The sequence below is a fragment of the Spermophilus citellus genome (assembly GCF_964194105.1).
Source record: "Spermophilus citellus genome assembly, chromosome: 5".
NCBI classification, from domain to species: Eukaryota; Metazoa; Chordata; class Mammalia; order Rodentia; family Sciuridae; genus Spermophilus; species Spermophilus citellus.
The window spans coordinates 145,366,598-145,382,957 of NC_138186.1; the positions used below are offsets into that span (position 1 = coordinate 145,366,598).

The 16,360-nt window shown below is 38.0% G+C and overlaps 1 protein-coding gene and 2 long non-coding RNA genes across 5 annotated transcripts in view; 1 reads left to right on the forward strand and 2 right to left on the reverse strand.

Annotated features, from left to right (window-relative positions):
• LOC308649269 overlaps positions 1–7,697 on the reverse strand; it is a 29,844-nt gene extending 22,147 nt beyond the window's left edge. Inside the window, exons 1-2 of the long non-coding RNA XR_014022075.1 lie at positions 7,578–7,697; positions 7,197–7,287 (exon numbers count right to left, since the gene is read on the reverse strand). This is a non-coding gene — a long non-coding RNA (uncharacterized lncRNA). The remainder of the gene's footprint in view (positions 1–7,196; positions 7,288–7,577) is intronic.
• Positions 1–16,360, forward strand: part of PDE7B (phosphodiesterase 7B) — a 308,410-nt gene that overhangs the window by 216,063 nt on the left and 75,987 nt on the right. For all 3 annotated transcript variants that reach the window (XM_081296564.1, XM_081296565.1, XM_081296563.1), the window contains one exon: positions 14,124–14,207. In XM_081296564.1, coding sequence (XP_081152690.1) covers positions 14,124–14,207 — 84 coding nt within the window. The remainder of the gene's footprint in view (positions 1–14,123; positions 14,208–16,360) is intronic.
• Positions 1,734–4,422, reverse strand: LOC308649270. The gene is made up of 3 exons (XR_014022076.1): positions 4,364–4,422; positions 3,533–3,582; positions 1,734–2,114 (listed from the first exon to the last, which is right to left on the reverse strand). It is a non-coding gene; the product is annotated as an uncharacterized lncRNA (long non-coding RNA).

Here is a 16,360-nt window from a genome sequence, read left to right on the forward strand (position 1 = left end):
TAATTTCATTTCCTTTGAATATATGCTCTGTAATGAGATTGCTGGATGCTATGGTAGTTCTGTTTTTTAAATTTTTGAGAAATCTCCAACTGTGTTGTCATATTTACCACAATGTACTAATTTACATAAAAGAAAATACTGATAAAAGAAATTGAAAAGGACACACACAAAAATGGGAAGATATCCCATGTTCATAGATTGGGAAGAACCACTGTTGATGAAATTTTCATATTACATTGAATCTGTAGTCAAAGAGAAATCCAAGAGAGATCCCAGTCCAAAAATTTTATCAATAGCAGTTCTTCTCAATCTATGAACATGGGATATTTTTCCATTTTTGTGTGTGTCCTTTTCAATTACTTTCATCAGTATTTTCTCTTATACAATATTTTCATTGCAGAGATACTTCTTTGGTTAAATTTATTCCTAGACATCTTATTTATTTATTTAACTATTGTAAATGGGATTGCTTTTTAATTTCTTTTTCAGATGATTCACTATTGGCATTTAGCAATGCTGCTGTGTTTTTATAATGCACTTGTATTCTGTAATTTTTTAGTTTTAATATTTTTTTTGGTGTGTCTCTGGGTTTTTCATATATAAGATCATGTTATCTGCAAACAGTGGCAATTTGTTTCTAATTTGGATGCCCTTTATTTCTTCCTCTTGCCTAATTTCTGTGACTCATACTCTGTTGAATAAAAGTGGTAAAAGTGGGCATCCTTGTCTTGGTCCAGATCTTTGAGAAAAATATTTCATCTTTTTATGGTTTCCTTCCTCTACTCATTCTTACTATAAGTTTCTGTGACCCACACCCCACCTTACCCAACCACTGTTGATAAGTACTAAGATTACCTGAAGATTAATTACATGATTCTATGAAATGTGTTGACTTTAGGAAGTATGTATTATAATAAATAAAACTTACAATAAGGGCTGGGGAAGTAGCTCAGTGGTAAAGCACATGCCTAGCTACCATGTGCAAGGCCCTGATTTCAATCCCCATCACTGAAAAAAATGATAAACTATGTTTGAAGGTTGTTGCTAGGTAATATTGTTCTAATTGTAAATATCACAGCACCCAATGTGCTGTGAATGGATTTTCAGTGTGCTGAAATATTAAATACCTTTGGCCCCCATCGTGGCCAGGTAAGCCTGGTACAGCCAAGATCCCAGTCCAAAAGATACATTAAACCCAGATACATTAAGTGGGAAATCAAATGTTGGTTTGTATGTGTGTTACACAGTGCAAAAGAAAACCCTAGAAAGATAGAAAAGGTAAAATCATGAGTGCCTGAAAAGATAAGTAATACAGTACATCAAGTATAGGCTTAGTGCAGAAAATATTATATACTGAACATAAATCCATCCACTATAATTATACACACCAGAGCAAAACCATAAACATCAGCATATGAGATATGAAAAACTAAGTAGTTAGTACTAAAAGAAATTGTCCCACTGATATAACCAGGTAGCATAAAATCATTGTCATTATGTTATATTGCTCACAGTGATAATGATTCCTAACATAGTAATACATGAATACAATAGACTTACAATAAGTATTCAATGAACATTAATTGAGAATAAACAATATTGTTTATCATCTCCAAAGTAATTACTTCAATAGCATTTCATTTCTAGTTCTCAAATTCAAACAGATTAAAATCATGTAGTTGAATTTTGACTTGAAGAATACTTCTATGGGTTCATTTATCACAAAAGAGGAAATGGTATAGTGTAGTTCACAAAGAAAAGAATTCTTAACTTTGTTACACTTTAATTTCAGAAAGTGAGAGATTTATATAATGATGGGTCCATCAAAATAGATTCTGAAAGGCTATAAGTCTTGATAAAGACAGAAAACTCCAAAAGACAAATTTATGATCAGGTATTATCATTCAGTCAATTCAGGCATTATTTATACAATTCATATTTGGAAGGCATATACTTATAAAGTCAGGAACAACTTATATGACCATAGCTGTGTGCCATGATTCACCTTTGCCTTCTCTGTGGACCCAGGAGAATGTTCATGGTGGCTTCTTTCTGGGGGGTCCTTGCACACTCTGGATCCAGGAGAGCATCTACACCACTGAGTGTGAAACCCACTGGGAGCGAGAGCAGAGAGAGAAGTGGGCAAAGTAACAGGCCTTTCTGACTGACTAGAATTGCCATAACTATTATGGGAAATGCAAGACAGGACCTGAGTTACAGAACAAGATCACACATTCATTTGCAGATCTATTAAATCTATAGATCACCCTGACCATCTGCTCAACAGAGCAGTCAGCTTGATCCTTTAAAAAGGATCCTGTCACTCTCATTATGTCTTCCTGTTTTACAGAGTCCCTAAACTACTTGCCACTCCCCTCCTGTCTTGGTTCCTTCAGGATACCACAACAAAATACCTTAGATGGGCTAGAAATAGAAACAACAGACATGCTGCTCAGTTCTGAGTAGTCCAAGATCAAGGCACCAGCAGATTCTCTGTCTGGCAAGGGCCTGTTCTCTAACCCTAAGTGCCTTCTACATGTCCTCACAGGGAACAAGGGGCAAGGCAGCTCCCTTCAACTTCTGTTATAAGGGCACTAATCCCTTTCATCCAGGCAGAATGGGAATTCAGGAATTAGATTTCAACATGAATTCTGGAGGAACAGATTGAGACCCTATACCTCCTCAGTCCCCTCACTTGCTCTCTTTCTCTCTGCCTTCAGCTCCTCCTGTTCAAACATCTCCAATTCCTTCCCTCCCTGTTCTGCATGATGGTCTGTTTGCTGATTCTAGAACATACTAGAGGTTTTCCTTGAGGTCTTGAACTTGTTCCCTGAGCCTGAAATGCTCCTCCCAAATAGTCTCAGGTGCTCCTATACTTCTATTCAAGTCTTTACTCAAGCCTTCCTGAGCCCTGTCCTATGAAAACCACACTTCACCCACCCAGGCCAATGGAGTCCACCTTGCACCCCCTCCACTGCTCTATTTCACTCCATAGACCTGACATTACTTCCCTGTAGAAGGCAACTCACTCTCTGATTTTGTTTACTGTGTCTTCCCTTTAGACTCCTAGAATCTCAGCCCCAGAAGGGTATGCACATTTTGTCTGCTTTGTTTACTACTATATTCCCAGAGTCCCGAATGGGAGCCAGCAAGTACCAAACAATTAAAAACCTATTTGAGGAATAAGTGAACAAAAATTCAATTTGCCTGCAGTCCCCAAAATTTAAAACCAGAGGTATAGATTTAATCACAAGGATGCAAGAAGTGATGTGCAAGAAGTGATGGTACCCAAAAGTGGGGCTAGGGGAGTCTCTAAGTTCCTTTCATTGCTAAGATTTTGATCTAACCGTCACAAGCACACACACACACACACACACACACACACACACACACACACTCACACACATGCTCCATGGAGTGCAATACATACCCAATTATAACCCCAAATACAGTCATCACAGAAGATACTTGGAAAACATGTTTCATCAACAAAAACATATTTACATATTTGGGAAATGCTGTATAATCTCACCTACTTGGATGCTACAAAGGACATTAGCATACTGAAGGGTCTGGGAATTCCTACAATTTCAAAAGGAAAATTAATTTTGTTAACACTCCATGTATCCCAAACACATTTGATTATAACATCCTCTAATTTACATAATGTTTAATTGCATATCAAAGAATAATGTTTCTCCCTTAAACTTATTTTAATGCTGATCTAGATTTTTATAATGATATAAAAAATAATATTATTTATATAATTTATAAAATTTAATATGGAAATATAGAATTTTTATATCATGTATGTTCAATATTTATATGGCAATATTAACAAGATTATTCTTTTAAATTGGTGCATTAATTATACATAAAAGTGAGATTTATTGTGACATATTCATACATACACATACCAAAATTTGTCAATTTTATTCACCTGCCATTTCCCTCCCCTCCTCCCTTCCTTTGGTTCCCTCTCTCTACTCTACTGGTGTCCCTTCTATATCAACAAGAATAATCTTAATAATAAAACTTTATTACAAAGCAATTGGCAGCGCACTTTTGTTCATGTGATTTCACTTGATTCCTACCATCTGTGAGGTATACAGGGCAGATATCACTATCCCTTCTTAATAAAACAGAAGATTTGATGGATCCGAGGATGAGAAAGACTTACAAAAAGCCACAGAGATACTAAATAGCTTTTCACACTAGGGATTCGCTTCCTTTATGATATAGTTTCAAACACTACGTAATACCCATCCTCCCTGAATAATAGTCCATGGCTCTCACTTCCTGTCAAGGCATCTTTGAACAGGGATAGAAAACAGTCAAGGGCACAGGCTGGGGAGCCAGGTACCTTGGTTTCAAATCTGGCTTCATCTGGGCAAAGTCATATAACTTCTCCATCTCACAGGGAATCATGGAGATTAAATAAATTAATTCATGAAAAGCACTTCAAACATTGCTAGAAACTCAATAAGTGTTAGCTATTACTATGGAGATATGTTACTGTTTTTAAGAGCATAACATTCTATAACATGGGTATAATGTAATGGATTCAATCATTTCCTTACTGAGTCCAGTTTTTGCCATCTGTTTCCCTTCTGAAAAATAAAGAAAAAAAATGAATAACTCTTGGACCTTAAAAGAAGCCCAGGCGCCATGTTGGCACAGTGGCTGAAGAACTCCCAAGTTCTTCCCAGTGCTGAGCAGGCTCGAGTTGTGTGGTGGCCTGCTGGTTAGCAGACTTGGTGTGGAAGCCTCCTAAGAACAGACTATCTCATGGGACTTGGAGTATTTCCTATCCGTGATCAGCAACATCTTTTCTTGCTGTATTTTGGCAAGTTTGTTCTTGTTCCCGTCCAGAATCAGGAAGTTCAGAAGCACATGAAAACAAACAATACATAAAAACGCTTCTCTCCAATTATTCAAAGTTCAAAAAAACAAGAAATTATTTAGGAATATTGGGACTTGGTGGGTATTTTATCTTTCTAATTATATTTATTCTTATTGATGGACCCATTTTTTTCCTTTCCAGTGAATACTTTTCTTGGCAGTGACTTCCATGAGACCGTTTTTTCTTGAAGTATATTTAAATATGACAAGTAGCTAAACAGATTATCACTATATTTTTCAAAAATTTATAGGCATTTTCATGCCCCAGACTGTTCTATTCTCAGGACAATTTTCAAATTATATTTCATTATTAATAGGGCTTAATACTGTTTAAGATTAGCATGATATTTCTTCCTAAAAACCCTTCATTTCAATCATAATAGTTGGACCAATTGCAAGCAGATACTATATAAGTGCTGCTTTTTAAAATTTTATTTATTATCTAAGATCCACTCATTATTCAAGATCTAAAGATCAGTTCCCTAATAAAATCTTCTCAATGCCTCAATTCCACATAATATCCAAAAGACCCTGCATCTCTCTCTTTCCCTCTCTCTTCCCCTTCTTGTTACTCAGCTCAATCCAATGAAATTTTCTGAAATTATTGTTTCATCTGCTCTTTCAGCAAAATCTATCAGGAATCCATTTCTTCCCTCTTGAAGAATTCTCTTTCATGACACTATAAGCTATAGTTTTCCTCCTACCTCCAAGATTGCCCCTTCTTTTCCTCTAGCAAGACATTAAGAGTTAGTGTTGTTTAAAGCTGGATGGGCCCTATTCACTTCTCATTGTATTCCTGGACAACTTCACATATTACCATAGCTTTCTTTAATTTACAAACTGAAGTCTCCCTCCCAAACATTCTCTCTGAGCCCCAGACCCATATATTCAACTGCTTTCTTGATATTTTGCTTTCAAATCCCCATAACACACTTCACCTGGCCAAACTGGAGTTCAGGAACCTCTCCCCCTGAATGGGGTGCCTCTAAAATTCTCTTTTTCTATGATTACACAGTCATCTACTCATGCTAACCAGAAATTTAAGAATTATCCTTCATACCTGCCTCCTCCTCAGACTTCAAATGTAATTCCTCAGCACAGTATGTTAATTTTAACAACTCAATATTTCTAAAATCTATCCACTTTTCTCTACCAGCACCACACCCTTCTCTAAACTGTCACCTTTTTTCACTGGACTATTACAGTCATCTCCTAACTAGTCATTCTTGCCCTCTCTAATCCATTCTTCATAATTCACTCGAAGTTGTTTCTTTAATATGCACATCTGAACACATTTTCCCATTAAAATCATTCCCTGGCTTCCACATTCTCTTGGAATACAGTCATACTTCCCAGTTCATCCTACAAAATCCTGACACCTCTTCAACTTCATTTTGTACCATGATGCCCCACCCCATCCACTTTGTTCTCTTGGCTGTGATGCACTTGACTTTGTTATGACCTCTCAGACATGTCATCCTCCTACCAGAGGATCTCCGGACATGCACTTCTGCCTGAACTGATGCACTGGGGGAGTAACTCCGTAATGTATGGTCCAAACCAGAATACTGACTGTGAAAGTGTGCGCTAGTACTAGGTATACCAGACAAGACAACAGGCATATATCAGGACTTTCCAGGGCAAATTGAAATATATGTACACCTCAAATTAACTCGTATTTATTAACCAGGTCTCAAATCAAATATTGCCTCTTAAGGAAAACTCACAACAACCTCCTTGGCGAGGTAAAGTCTTTATAACTTCCATAACACAGAATACTTCTCTTCTGTTCAACCAATTAGAATTACAGTTTTACCTTGATGCATAGGATTGTTCTGTGCAGGACTGAAAGGTCCAACAGGCCAAGGTTGTTTCCAAGGTTCCTCGCCATAGAGTTTGCCTGCCCCAAGTTATTATGTACCTTCAATTCATTTATATCAAGTATCATTTACCAAATGAAGGACACAAAATAACTTCTCTTTGAAAATTGAACTTTTCTGTGATTGGCACTACTAGCTATCCAGTTATACGAGACAGGAATTACCTGGGAATTACCCTTAAACCATGCCTCTCCCCTCCCACTCAATTCTTCCCCTGCCCATTTTCTTTGTCATCTCCTCTCTCTTCCTCCTCTTCCTTGGCCTCTTTTTGTCCTTTCTTCTACCCTTCTTTCCTCCTATATGTAGATATTTTTTTCCCAGAAAGCTAACACACTTATCAGATGCAAAAGACACCACTTCATAAAAACTACAAGTTATTTCTGGAAAATATCATCATTAATTTAAATTGTTTACCTGTATTCACAGAAATCTTCTTACTGGAGATCTAATATAAGAGTCTAAATCATATCTTCAACCATTGTTCTAAAATATGAAGTTCTTTTAACTGTAAAAAAATATATTTAATTTAAATATTTAATAATAAATGGTTCTCTTTCAATCTGACTGAAACACTTTATAGGACTACTAGGAAGTCATTTGAAATTCAAATATTTCCAAGATATTTACCCATATAAAGTCATAAAGCCTAACAATGCTTCTGAGAAAGAAATCCAAACTCAAATATTTCATTATCATTAAAAGTCAAACTCTTTCTGGTTTATACAATATCTGTTCATTTACATGTCTCTCTTCTGGACTGCTATTACCTGAGTGCCAAGAGGATTTCTTATGTACCTTTGTATGTCTCTCTTCCCCACCTGCTTTCCAACATCTTGTATAACATTTTGCATGGTCGTTTGTTGAAATGAACTGTGTTGGGCTAGAGTTCCCTTCTGAGCCTCCCCTAGAGCTGACCCTTTGAGAACTCATATGCTCAAAGTTCTTCTGACCTGCAAAATACTCCCATCTCCAGTGGAATCTGCACCTCCCTGTGGTCTACCCTCCACCACTGAGGGCTCATGGTTGCCAAGTCATGCTCCACTGCATTCATGTTCTCCTAGGCTTTCAATGCTGTCCTGGAGGAAGCACCAGGATACGCATTGTACTTTCCTCAGAACACAGTTTTCATGCCCGCCCCCCCCCCCCTTTTTTTTAACCCTGGCACCTAACAGAGAGAAGAAACACAGCCTGGAAAGATCAAAGGAAACCATGAATAACATCATGGGTGATCGGGAAGCATGCAGACACTGAGCATGCAGTCAAGGGCGAGGGTTCCCTGGGCTGCCTGATCTAATCCCACTTACAAGCTCTCACCAGACTTGTTCTAAGGACTCAAGAACTCAGGCATGTAAAGTCCTTCAAACAGTTCCTGATGCCTGGAAAGGCTGCTAAATAATCTCATAGGGAGCAGGTGAGCCACCCCAGAATATTAGAAGAACCATGAAAAATAAGAAAAATAGCTACTTTGTTTGAATGCCTGCTGTATGCCATGCACTGTGCTAAGCACATTATATATAAAATATTTCCATTTATTTAAAGAAAAACAACATCAATAAACTTGATTTTGAGGAGATTTTGGAGGTAAAAGGTATTGCCTCAGAGATTTTCTTCTGTAGGGCAGACTTGGACCTCATGGTCCAAGGTAACTCTCCAGTTATTCTTCTGTCTTTGTGATGAAACAAATTCTCTGTGTTCTTTTAAGTTCTTTTCAGCTTCTTGGAATTCTCCTTAGGCATTCCTGCTGCTTCTTGTTCAATATCTTTTTATTAGACTCTTGTGTCCCCATTGATTGAAACTTATTTTTTTTTCTCATTTTCCCTCTGAAACACTATCAAGCTGAAAAATGAGGATAGCTCCTATTGTTCCTGGTCTGAGTTTAAACTTATCTTACCTGCTTTAGAAAACAAAGAAATGTTCTTTACACATTTACTTTCACAGCATTCAAATCCACAAATGCACATTTGTCCCAAAGTGTTTAGTGACACTGAGCTGAAGTTGCAAGGTAATACAGAATTATTTGGTAAAATTTCCTTTTCTCTGATTCTGATAAAAGGATCAAGATTTTTAGAAAGAGAAGAAAGAACTTTTTTCACATGCAAAGAAAACTTTATTATTATTATTATTATTATTATTATTATTATTATTATTATTTTCCTTTTGCCAAAAGTGTGGTTTCTGGACAATTCCCAGTTTCTCTTTCCTGTATATAAAGCTCTCTCAATGAAAGCCCAGGAACATATAGCTAGTGAAACTGACCAATCAACGGATAGGAAGCCTCCTAGTCAAACAATGAATACATAGTCTTCAGTGACCAGCCAGGCCCAGCCTCAAACTCTGAAGTGGAAAATTCACCCTCCCCAAGGGAAATTTGGGCCTAATCAGCCCCTTTGGGTCTCTCATGTAAGGCCACAGTACTTAGGACAATAATAATCTCAGCCTGAGTTCTCAAATGGCTGCTTGTACTATCCCATAAATCTATGGAGTGATGAGATTGCACAACCTCCCCCACCCCACCTTTGTTAGGCTAGATACACATCCTAAGAAAAATTGTGCTCTTAACTAATTCTGAGAGTAGTCATCTGAAACAAACTCCGTAGCCAAGGCAGTGCAGTGTGGTTAAAGTTCAGGTCTAAGATTTGGGGATCAGGTTCTCTCTGTCTTCATTTTGCAAGAGGTAGGGGTGACAGGAGCTAGTAATGTGCTCAGAAGCTCAAAGGAATACTTTTCACCAGAACTTCTGCTTCCCCACTGTATTTAGTATATGCTCCACAATTTCAGAGAAGCTTCCTTATTCATTAATGATGCCCCTGCTGTGAATTCCTGCAACCTGTTTCTATTAAGAACTTCATCATCTTCCTCATTCTTCTCAGATGCAATAGGAGCACAGTAGCTACTTCTCTGTCCCTCTCTTAGGCCTTCTCCCCACCCTGAAGTGACCTTGACACCCCCACAACTGGGGCTGGAGTCTGGTTCTTGTCATATGGCCTATGTTTCAGCCACTGTAAGTTGTCATCACCGTCAGAGTCTCCACCCTCTTTGCCAGTTACATAAGAGGCCACATAAATGTCTGCTCCGTAGCACAAGCTTTTATTAAACAGACACTGCGCAAGAGGCCAAGTGGGCAAGAGGTCCATCCAGAGCCACGTCCCCTGGGAGGGTGAGGGGCTGTCTCCCAGTCTTGGCTCCCAGAGGAACTCAGCTCAGCTCTCTGCCTATGTTTGCAGCCTTCAGTATCAAGGACGACATGTTATGTTTTCAGAGTAAAGAAGCAAAAGAGCAGCAGCCCTTTCAAAATAAGAATTCCCTTGCTGTTTGTTTCCTTTTGGAACACAATAAGAACAGACTGAGGACATGACTCTGAGCTGTCAACGCTTCCTCCCCGGCTTCCACGGCACCTTTCCTTTGCCAGGAAAAAAAAAAAAAAGCTGCTGAAGTTAAACAAGGGCTTAATGAATAGTCAAAATAATTGTTTAGCTTGGATATAAGGACTTAGGTAAATAGATGATTGCCGGAGACCGGGGGCCAGGAAAAGCAGCTCAGCAGGACACACTTGTTCTGTCCTTCGGACAACAGCCCAGTGCCCTCTGCTCCTCCAGAGACTGTTATTACTGAGTTATTTCTCTCTTTCCACCAGCATATTGAAGCAATTTAGCATCAGAAGGGGCTCATGGAAGCAGGAAGAGGGAAAGAGAACCTTCTATATTAGAAATATATGCTTAATACATTCGTCTTACTGCATTAGAACTTTGATTAAATGGAATAGCCCAGACGTGGGATGTTTGTATTTAACATTTTTCAGGGTAAAACAATCTCTAAAAGGCATTGTAGCCCACTTGCAATTGTCCTGCTTCCTACCTTACTAGTATATTTAGCATGATTTAATCTTTTTTGAAAACAAATATTTACTACCATTAAGGGATATCATGAGGCTTATGAGGAATCCACTTCTAAGACCATAAATGTAGTTACAGACAGTATAAGCAGTGAAACTGAATCTTCCAGGTATGATTTTGTTATTTGTTGTTGTTACTGTTGATTTGTTTGTTTTGCTTATTTGTTCCTTTGGTATTTTTTGCTATCAACTTACTTTGTAGTTATTTATCTCTTTTTCCAAAAAATGGAGTGCATCATACAAATAATGCTTAAATGAGAATTTGAGTAAAGTAATTGCCAGGTAATTACTATTCTGCTGAATAATATTTTTAATAATTTCTTTCCATTTCTTAATTGAAATCTTGAATTCATCCAGGTAACAGATGCCCCTGCTGTTCAGTTTTTGGGGAACCCTGAGGACTATGTGTTTGGTTTTCTTGAAAATAGCTACCAGAGCATTCACTGGGCGAGAAAAAGGTTAATGCTTAACTATGTATGCAATTCTTCTACAGAATTATTGCTGATAATTTGGGGAAAAGGTTAAGAATACGGTTGGGGGTTAGCTTTGAGTTCAAGCACAAGCTCTCACTCTACAGATTTGAACAAATTATCAAATTTCCAGTGGCTTTAGGTTCCTCAACTATAAAATCATAATAACATATATTTTGGGTTGTTGGGTTGACAATGAGACAATGCATGTAAAATTTAAATGCTCAGCACGGTGGAAGGATTCAATATAACATTAATTCTTTTGTCTCACACTCCTTATAATTTCCTCACAACAACATGTAAGGTAGGCAAAATTGCTATAATTATAATTTAAATATTGGAAAATTGGACCTTAAAATGGCTATTGATTTATTTGTCCAAGGTTACCCAATGTGGCAAAATGCTGACCCTGTTAATATAAGAGTCCCTTCATTCCTAGTGTATCACCCTCCCATCACCCATTCTGCCCTGTAGTTCTGTCTCTGTCTAGTTTCCTTAAATCCGAAGTCTTACATGAGGATAGGCCTGTCTGCCTCACAGCCCCAGGTGGACTACAGGAATAAATCCTGTGAAAGGCTTATTAACCTATGTCAATATTACACAGATAGTCTCTGGGAAAATGGTACCCTTATAACTACAAAGTCCAGGACAACTCTTTGGTGATACTGAGATGAAAATACTAATAGAGAAGTAAATTCCAAATGGCAAACTTGAAACCCCTGGAAGAGTCCCAAGGGAATATAGCAACAGGTCAAAAAATCCCCAAGCCTAGCCAGCTTTGGAGACCAAATGCCTACAGTCTCCTCTATATTTTTTTCAATGTATGTCTATCTTACCATCACCATAAAATAGAAATTCATTTATAGTCAGCACTGGATTGTCATGTCATTTTAATAAGCTATATTTTCTCAATGGATACTAAAAGGACAACTTCTACAATAGCAAGGGCAGCACAAGGTTATGTTTTGCTGTTTTTGTTTCATTTTAAAAATCAGCTTTACACACTTCGTAAGGTTAGAAACCAATGGTATTGAGGAGAGATCACTGCCTGTGAAGTCTAAGAACCTAGATTTAACTCCAGCTCTGCTCATTATAAGCATAAACAGCATCAACTCAGGAAGTTCAAGGAAAGTTAGCAGACTTGTACTGAGTGCCTTTGAGGGAGCTGAGCCCTCAGTGAATGCAGAGTGAATCCAGGTCTATGCAGTCATTCTTCCCTCAGCCACTATTTTTTCACTTATAAAATAAGGAGAAGAGTAGTAGCTCCCTTCACAGGATGAGCATCCAGTGAGAGAAACAAAACACTGTGATAATTTTTGAATATTTTTGAAATGCTAGAGCATTATAAACATAGGGTATTAGAGACAGCTACCAGGACATTGAGAAACCTTCAACTCCTCTGAGTGGCTTCCTTCAACTGTTGACCATCTAAAGACTTATCAAAAACTGACAGCATTTCCTTCTTTAGTTTCCAATTATATTCATATTTTTAAATGTACTTTTCTATCCCTTCCTTTCTCCTCCCATTTTATCTCTTTTATCTTTTTTAAATCGATTTCTCTCTTTTTGTTCCATATATTGTAGCATCCTTTAGTACCTATATGGCAGTACAATATCAGATTTTACAAAGCATAATAAATAAGGACAAATATAAAATTCAAAGCAGAGAATATCTCGGGAGCTCATGGCTTGCACTGAGTATTTGCTATTAAGTACTCAGTAATCCTGAGTACACTTGAGACCCGTCTGTGAGGGACATTTAAAGCAGCATCAATGTCAGGGTTGCAGTAGCTGGGGATCTCACCCAAGTCTGGTTAACACAAGGAATTAGGATGGGAAGAGAGAAGATTGTTCCTCCTCTCTGCTCCCAGGCTGAGGCCTGAATGATGCTTCAGGTCTGGAGGAGAAGTGGCTTATAGATGGTGCCCCGTTGCTCCCAAAATTGATACTCCTAGAATTGAAACCCTCCATGATTCAGTTATTCCAGAAATATATTGTTTTCGTGTATTTCTCCCTCTCCACAGATTCTGCAAGAAATGTAATAACTGGCAAACCTGTTTTTTTCACTCTTGTTAACAAAGGACATTTGTTTGGTCCACCACGTTCCAGATAGCACACAAAGTGCTATGGAGAAATGCAGATCACATCATATGCAGGGATGCCTGCTTTGCAGGAGTTTAGAAGGAAGGAAACAGCATTTATTGCTAGGCAGCAAATGTTATTTTAGACACTGATGATGGCACATTGAAGCAAGTCATTTTCACTTTATAAATGAGGCAACTGTGGCTAAGAGAAATAAATTCCTCAAGATTGCACAGGTAGCAAAGCCAGGCGTCTCCAAGGTCCTCCTTATTCTGAAACTCATGCATCCTCTGTGCTATTTTATCACCTTTGGGGAAGGCAGAACACACACACACACACATCAGAAAGGGAAAAGAATACACCCATTAAAAGAAGCCTACAAATAAATGCATACTAGAAACTCTACAGATTATCATAGGTGCAAGGGTGGTTAACCGTCTAAAGCACCTGGAGCTAATTAGGTTCTAATGCAAATCTATGATACAACCTAGGGAAAAGGAGGTTAATCACCAGTCAGAAAGCAATTGTGCTGGGACCAAGAGAAATGACACTGCTAAGAAGGAAAGCTATGATACCAACACATCATTTGTCCTTCCAGGTTCAGATTGCCTCATCTTTATGGCCCTGAAAAGTACAAAAACACTTAGGAAACCTTAAAAGTTGCTCTAATTTTCACAGACCAGGCAAACATAAGAGAGCAGTGGTTCATTTATTATACTCAGCATTAATTATACACCCCTTCCCACCTATCACTCCCTTAAATACGTTGGAAGGGAATCATTCTTCTCCTGACGTCTGGTGTTGGTTCCGTTGACATAACCGGTTAAGAGGATTTGCAGAGAAGTGAACACACTTGGCAACATCTTCAAACCTTTGTTTGGATTTTCTGTTTTCTAGGAGATGTACGACTAAGGGGTCAGACGGGGGTTCCTGCTGAACGCCGTGGCTCCTACCCATTCATTGACTTCCGCCTACTTAACAGTGAGTAATCAAGAGTACCTGGAAAGGAACAAACGTTGCTTCAAAAAGAAAAAAAAAAGAATCATTTCCCTCTAAACTTCAAAACCTGCTGAGGTCTGCCTTCCTTCCTCTACCTCTGTCCTCCCGACTGGACCTGAAACCTTTGTCTTTCCATTTCCTCACCAATGAAGTCATTCTGGCCCTGGCTACTTCTCAGCATTCTAGTAAGGGTACAGTGAGCTCATGTTAGCTTTAAAAATGTCAATCTTAAAAGCTGTGAAACCCTATACAAGGAAGATATTATTTTCACTTTCTAGCTTGTTCTCTCTACTCTCAGCCAGGACTAAACTAGATGAGATTCTATTTTACCTTTGAAACTTCCCAGGGAAGCCTACTCTACAGTTGCACTTAAAAACCCACCCACCATCTAACTCTCTCTTCTTTGTCTAATCTAAATCCTTGAAGACTGTCCCTGCATTCCTGGTCATCTGGTGAAGACTATGAGGACGTAGTTTGCTCTTGCCACTTCCTCCTTTATGATTACCTCCCAAGTGCTCTTCTACTTCTCCCTTCCATTACCACTCTTAGTTTCGAGTTCTGCTCAACCTTGAATTCCTAGTTCTCATGAGGCATCTTAAGTTCCTTCAGAAGCCCAAACCAGTGACCAGTCATCCCTCCAGATTTCAAATCTTCTATCATAATATTTTTTTACCTTGAACTTGTGGTGGGTGGTAGGGGAGATAATGGATGAATCTCACAATTTCCTCCAAGATTTTCACTGTGTGGTTCTTATATCACTCTCCATCTATAATTTCAAAGTCCTGGATTGAATTTACTTTCCTTTGACATAAACAAGCTCAGTTCAAGAGGTAATTTGATTTACCTTGACCCCTGAAAATTATTAGAAGAAATTATACCTGACTATTTCTGATCCTTAGATCCATGAAACCAATAAGAGGTGGACATGTTAGTATTTCTCCTGGATTGTTAATCTCACATATCAATGTGCAGTATCTATTTTTTGTTTGTTTGTTTGTTTGTTTGTTTGTTGAAGTGAGTTGTTTGTTTTACCTCTTTCAGGGATATAGAGATTTGGAATAACTTTCTTACCCACACCCAGCGAAATACTTTTTAGAATTCAGAATTGAGTAGCTACATCAAGGTGATATTGAACACAAACTGTGGGAGCTCCAGTGTTATCTATGACCTCTCCTTATTGACTGATGCCTCCAAACGAGCTGTTTCAACTATCAATAGAAGTTATACCTTTGACAGTCTCTAGACTGTATGGATTTCTAGGTTCCAGGCATGTGGTTCCACCAAGCAGGACACACATAAGCAAAGAGTTCAGTGCATTATTTCATACAGACCAGAACTCTCTAATGGAACCACATTCTGAAAGTCAAAGGGAAAAAATAACCACAAAGCCCCTTTTTTTGATAGGAAATAAATCTTACTTCATAGTTTCTAATATAAACCACAAGAAAATTAGGAAAATAGGAAATATTTATCTTTATAATTTAAAAGTTCCAAATGATTCTCTTTAAATTTAGTGCTAAGCAACATCCTGCAAATTGTGATGATCTCCACAGGTGGGACTATGAAATATTCAATTGTCTACATCACGTGCTTCTAGATATTAAAAAAACGTTTGGAGGTTTTAAAAATAATTAGCTTCTTTTACTTTTTTTAATCTGAAAAAAAACTGCAAACATCAAAAATTAAAGAGAAACTCATTGCAGGTAATATTTCATCGTTATACCATTCACCTATAAAAGAGCATCCACAAGCAGCTGCCACCCTGTCACCCCTCTGCCTGAGATCTTCCAGGAACTTTCTGGTGCCTGGGTTCATCCTGATCCTTTGCTGGCCCTGGATGCTGTCTGATCCTCCACCTGCATTTCACCCTGTTGCCATGACCCTCCATACATTGAGTGGCAGTGTTGGCCATCCAACTGGAAAGTCCCTTTTCCAATCATCTCAGCACTCCATTCTGGATAACTCTTTCATTCATGTCTCTTTATTTTTAACATATACTAAGTTGATGCTAATTTATCTCCATTGTATTTTGCTTTATAAGTGGTCTCAAAGTTTTTCCTAGATATATAAAACACATCCCTAAATATACAAGATCCTAAGAACGATATCTTCTTTATTGGTTTATTTTTTAATTT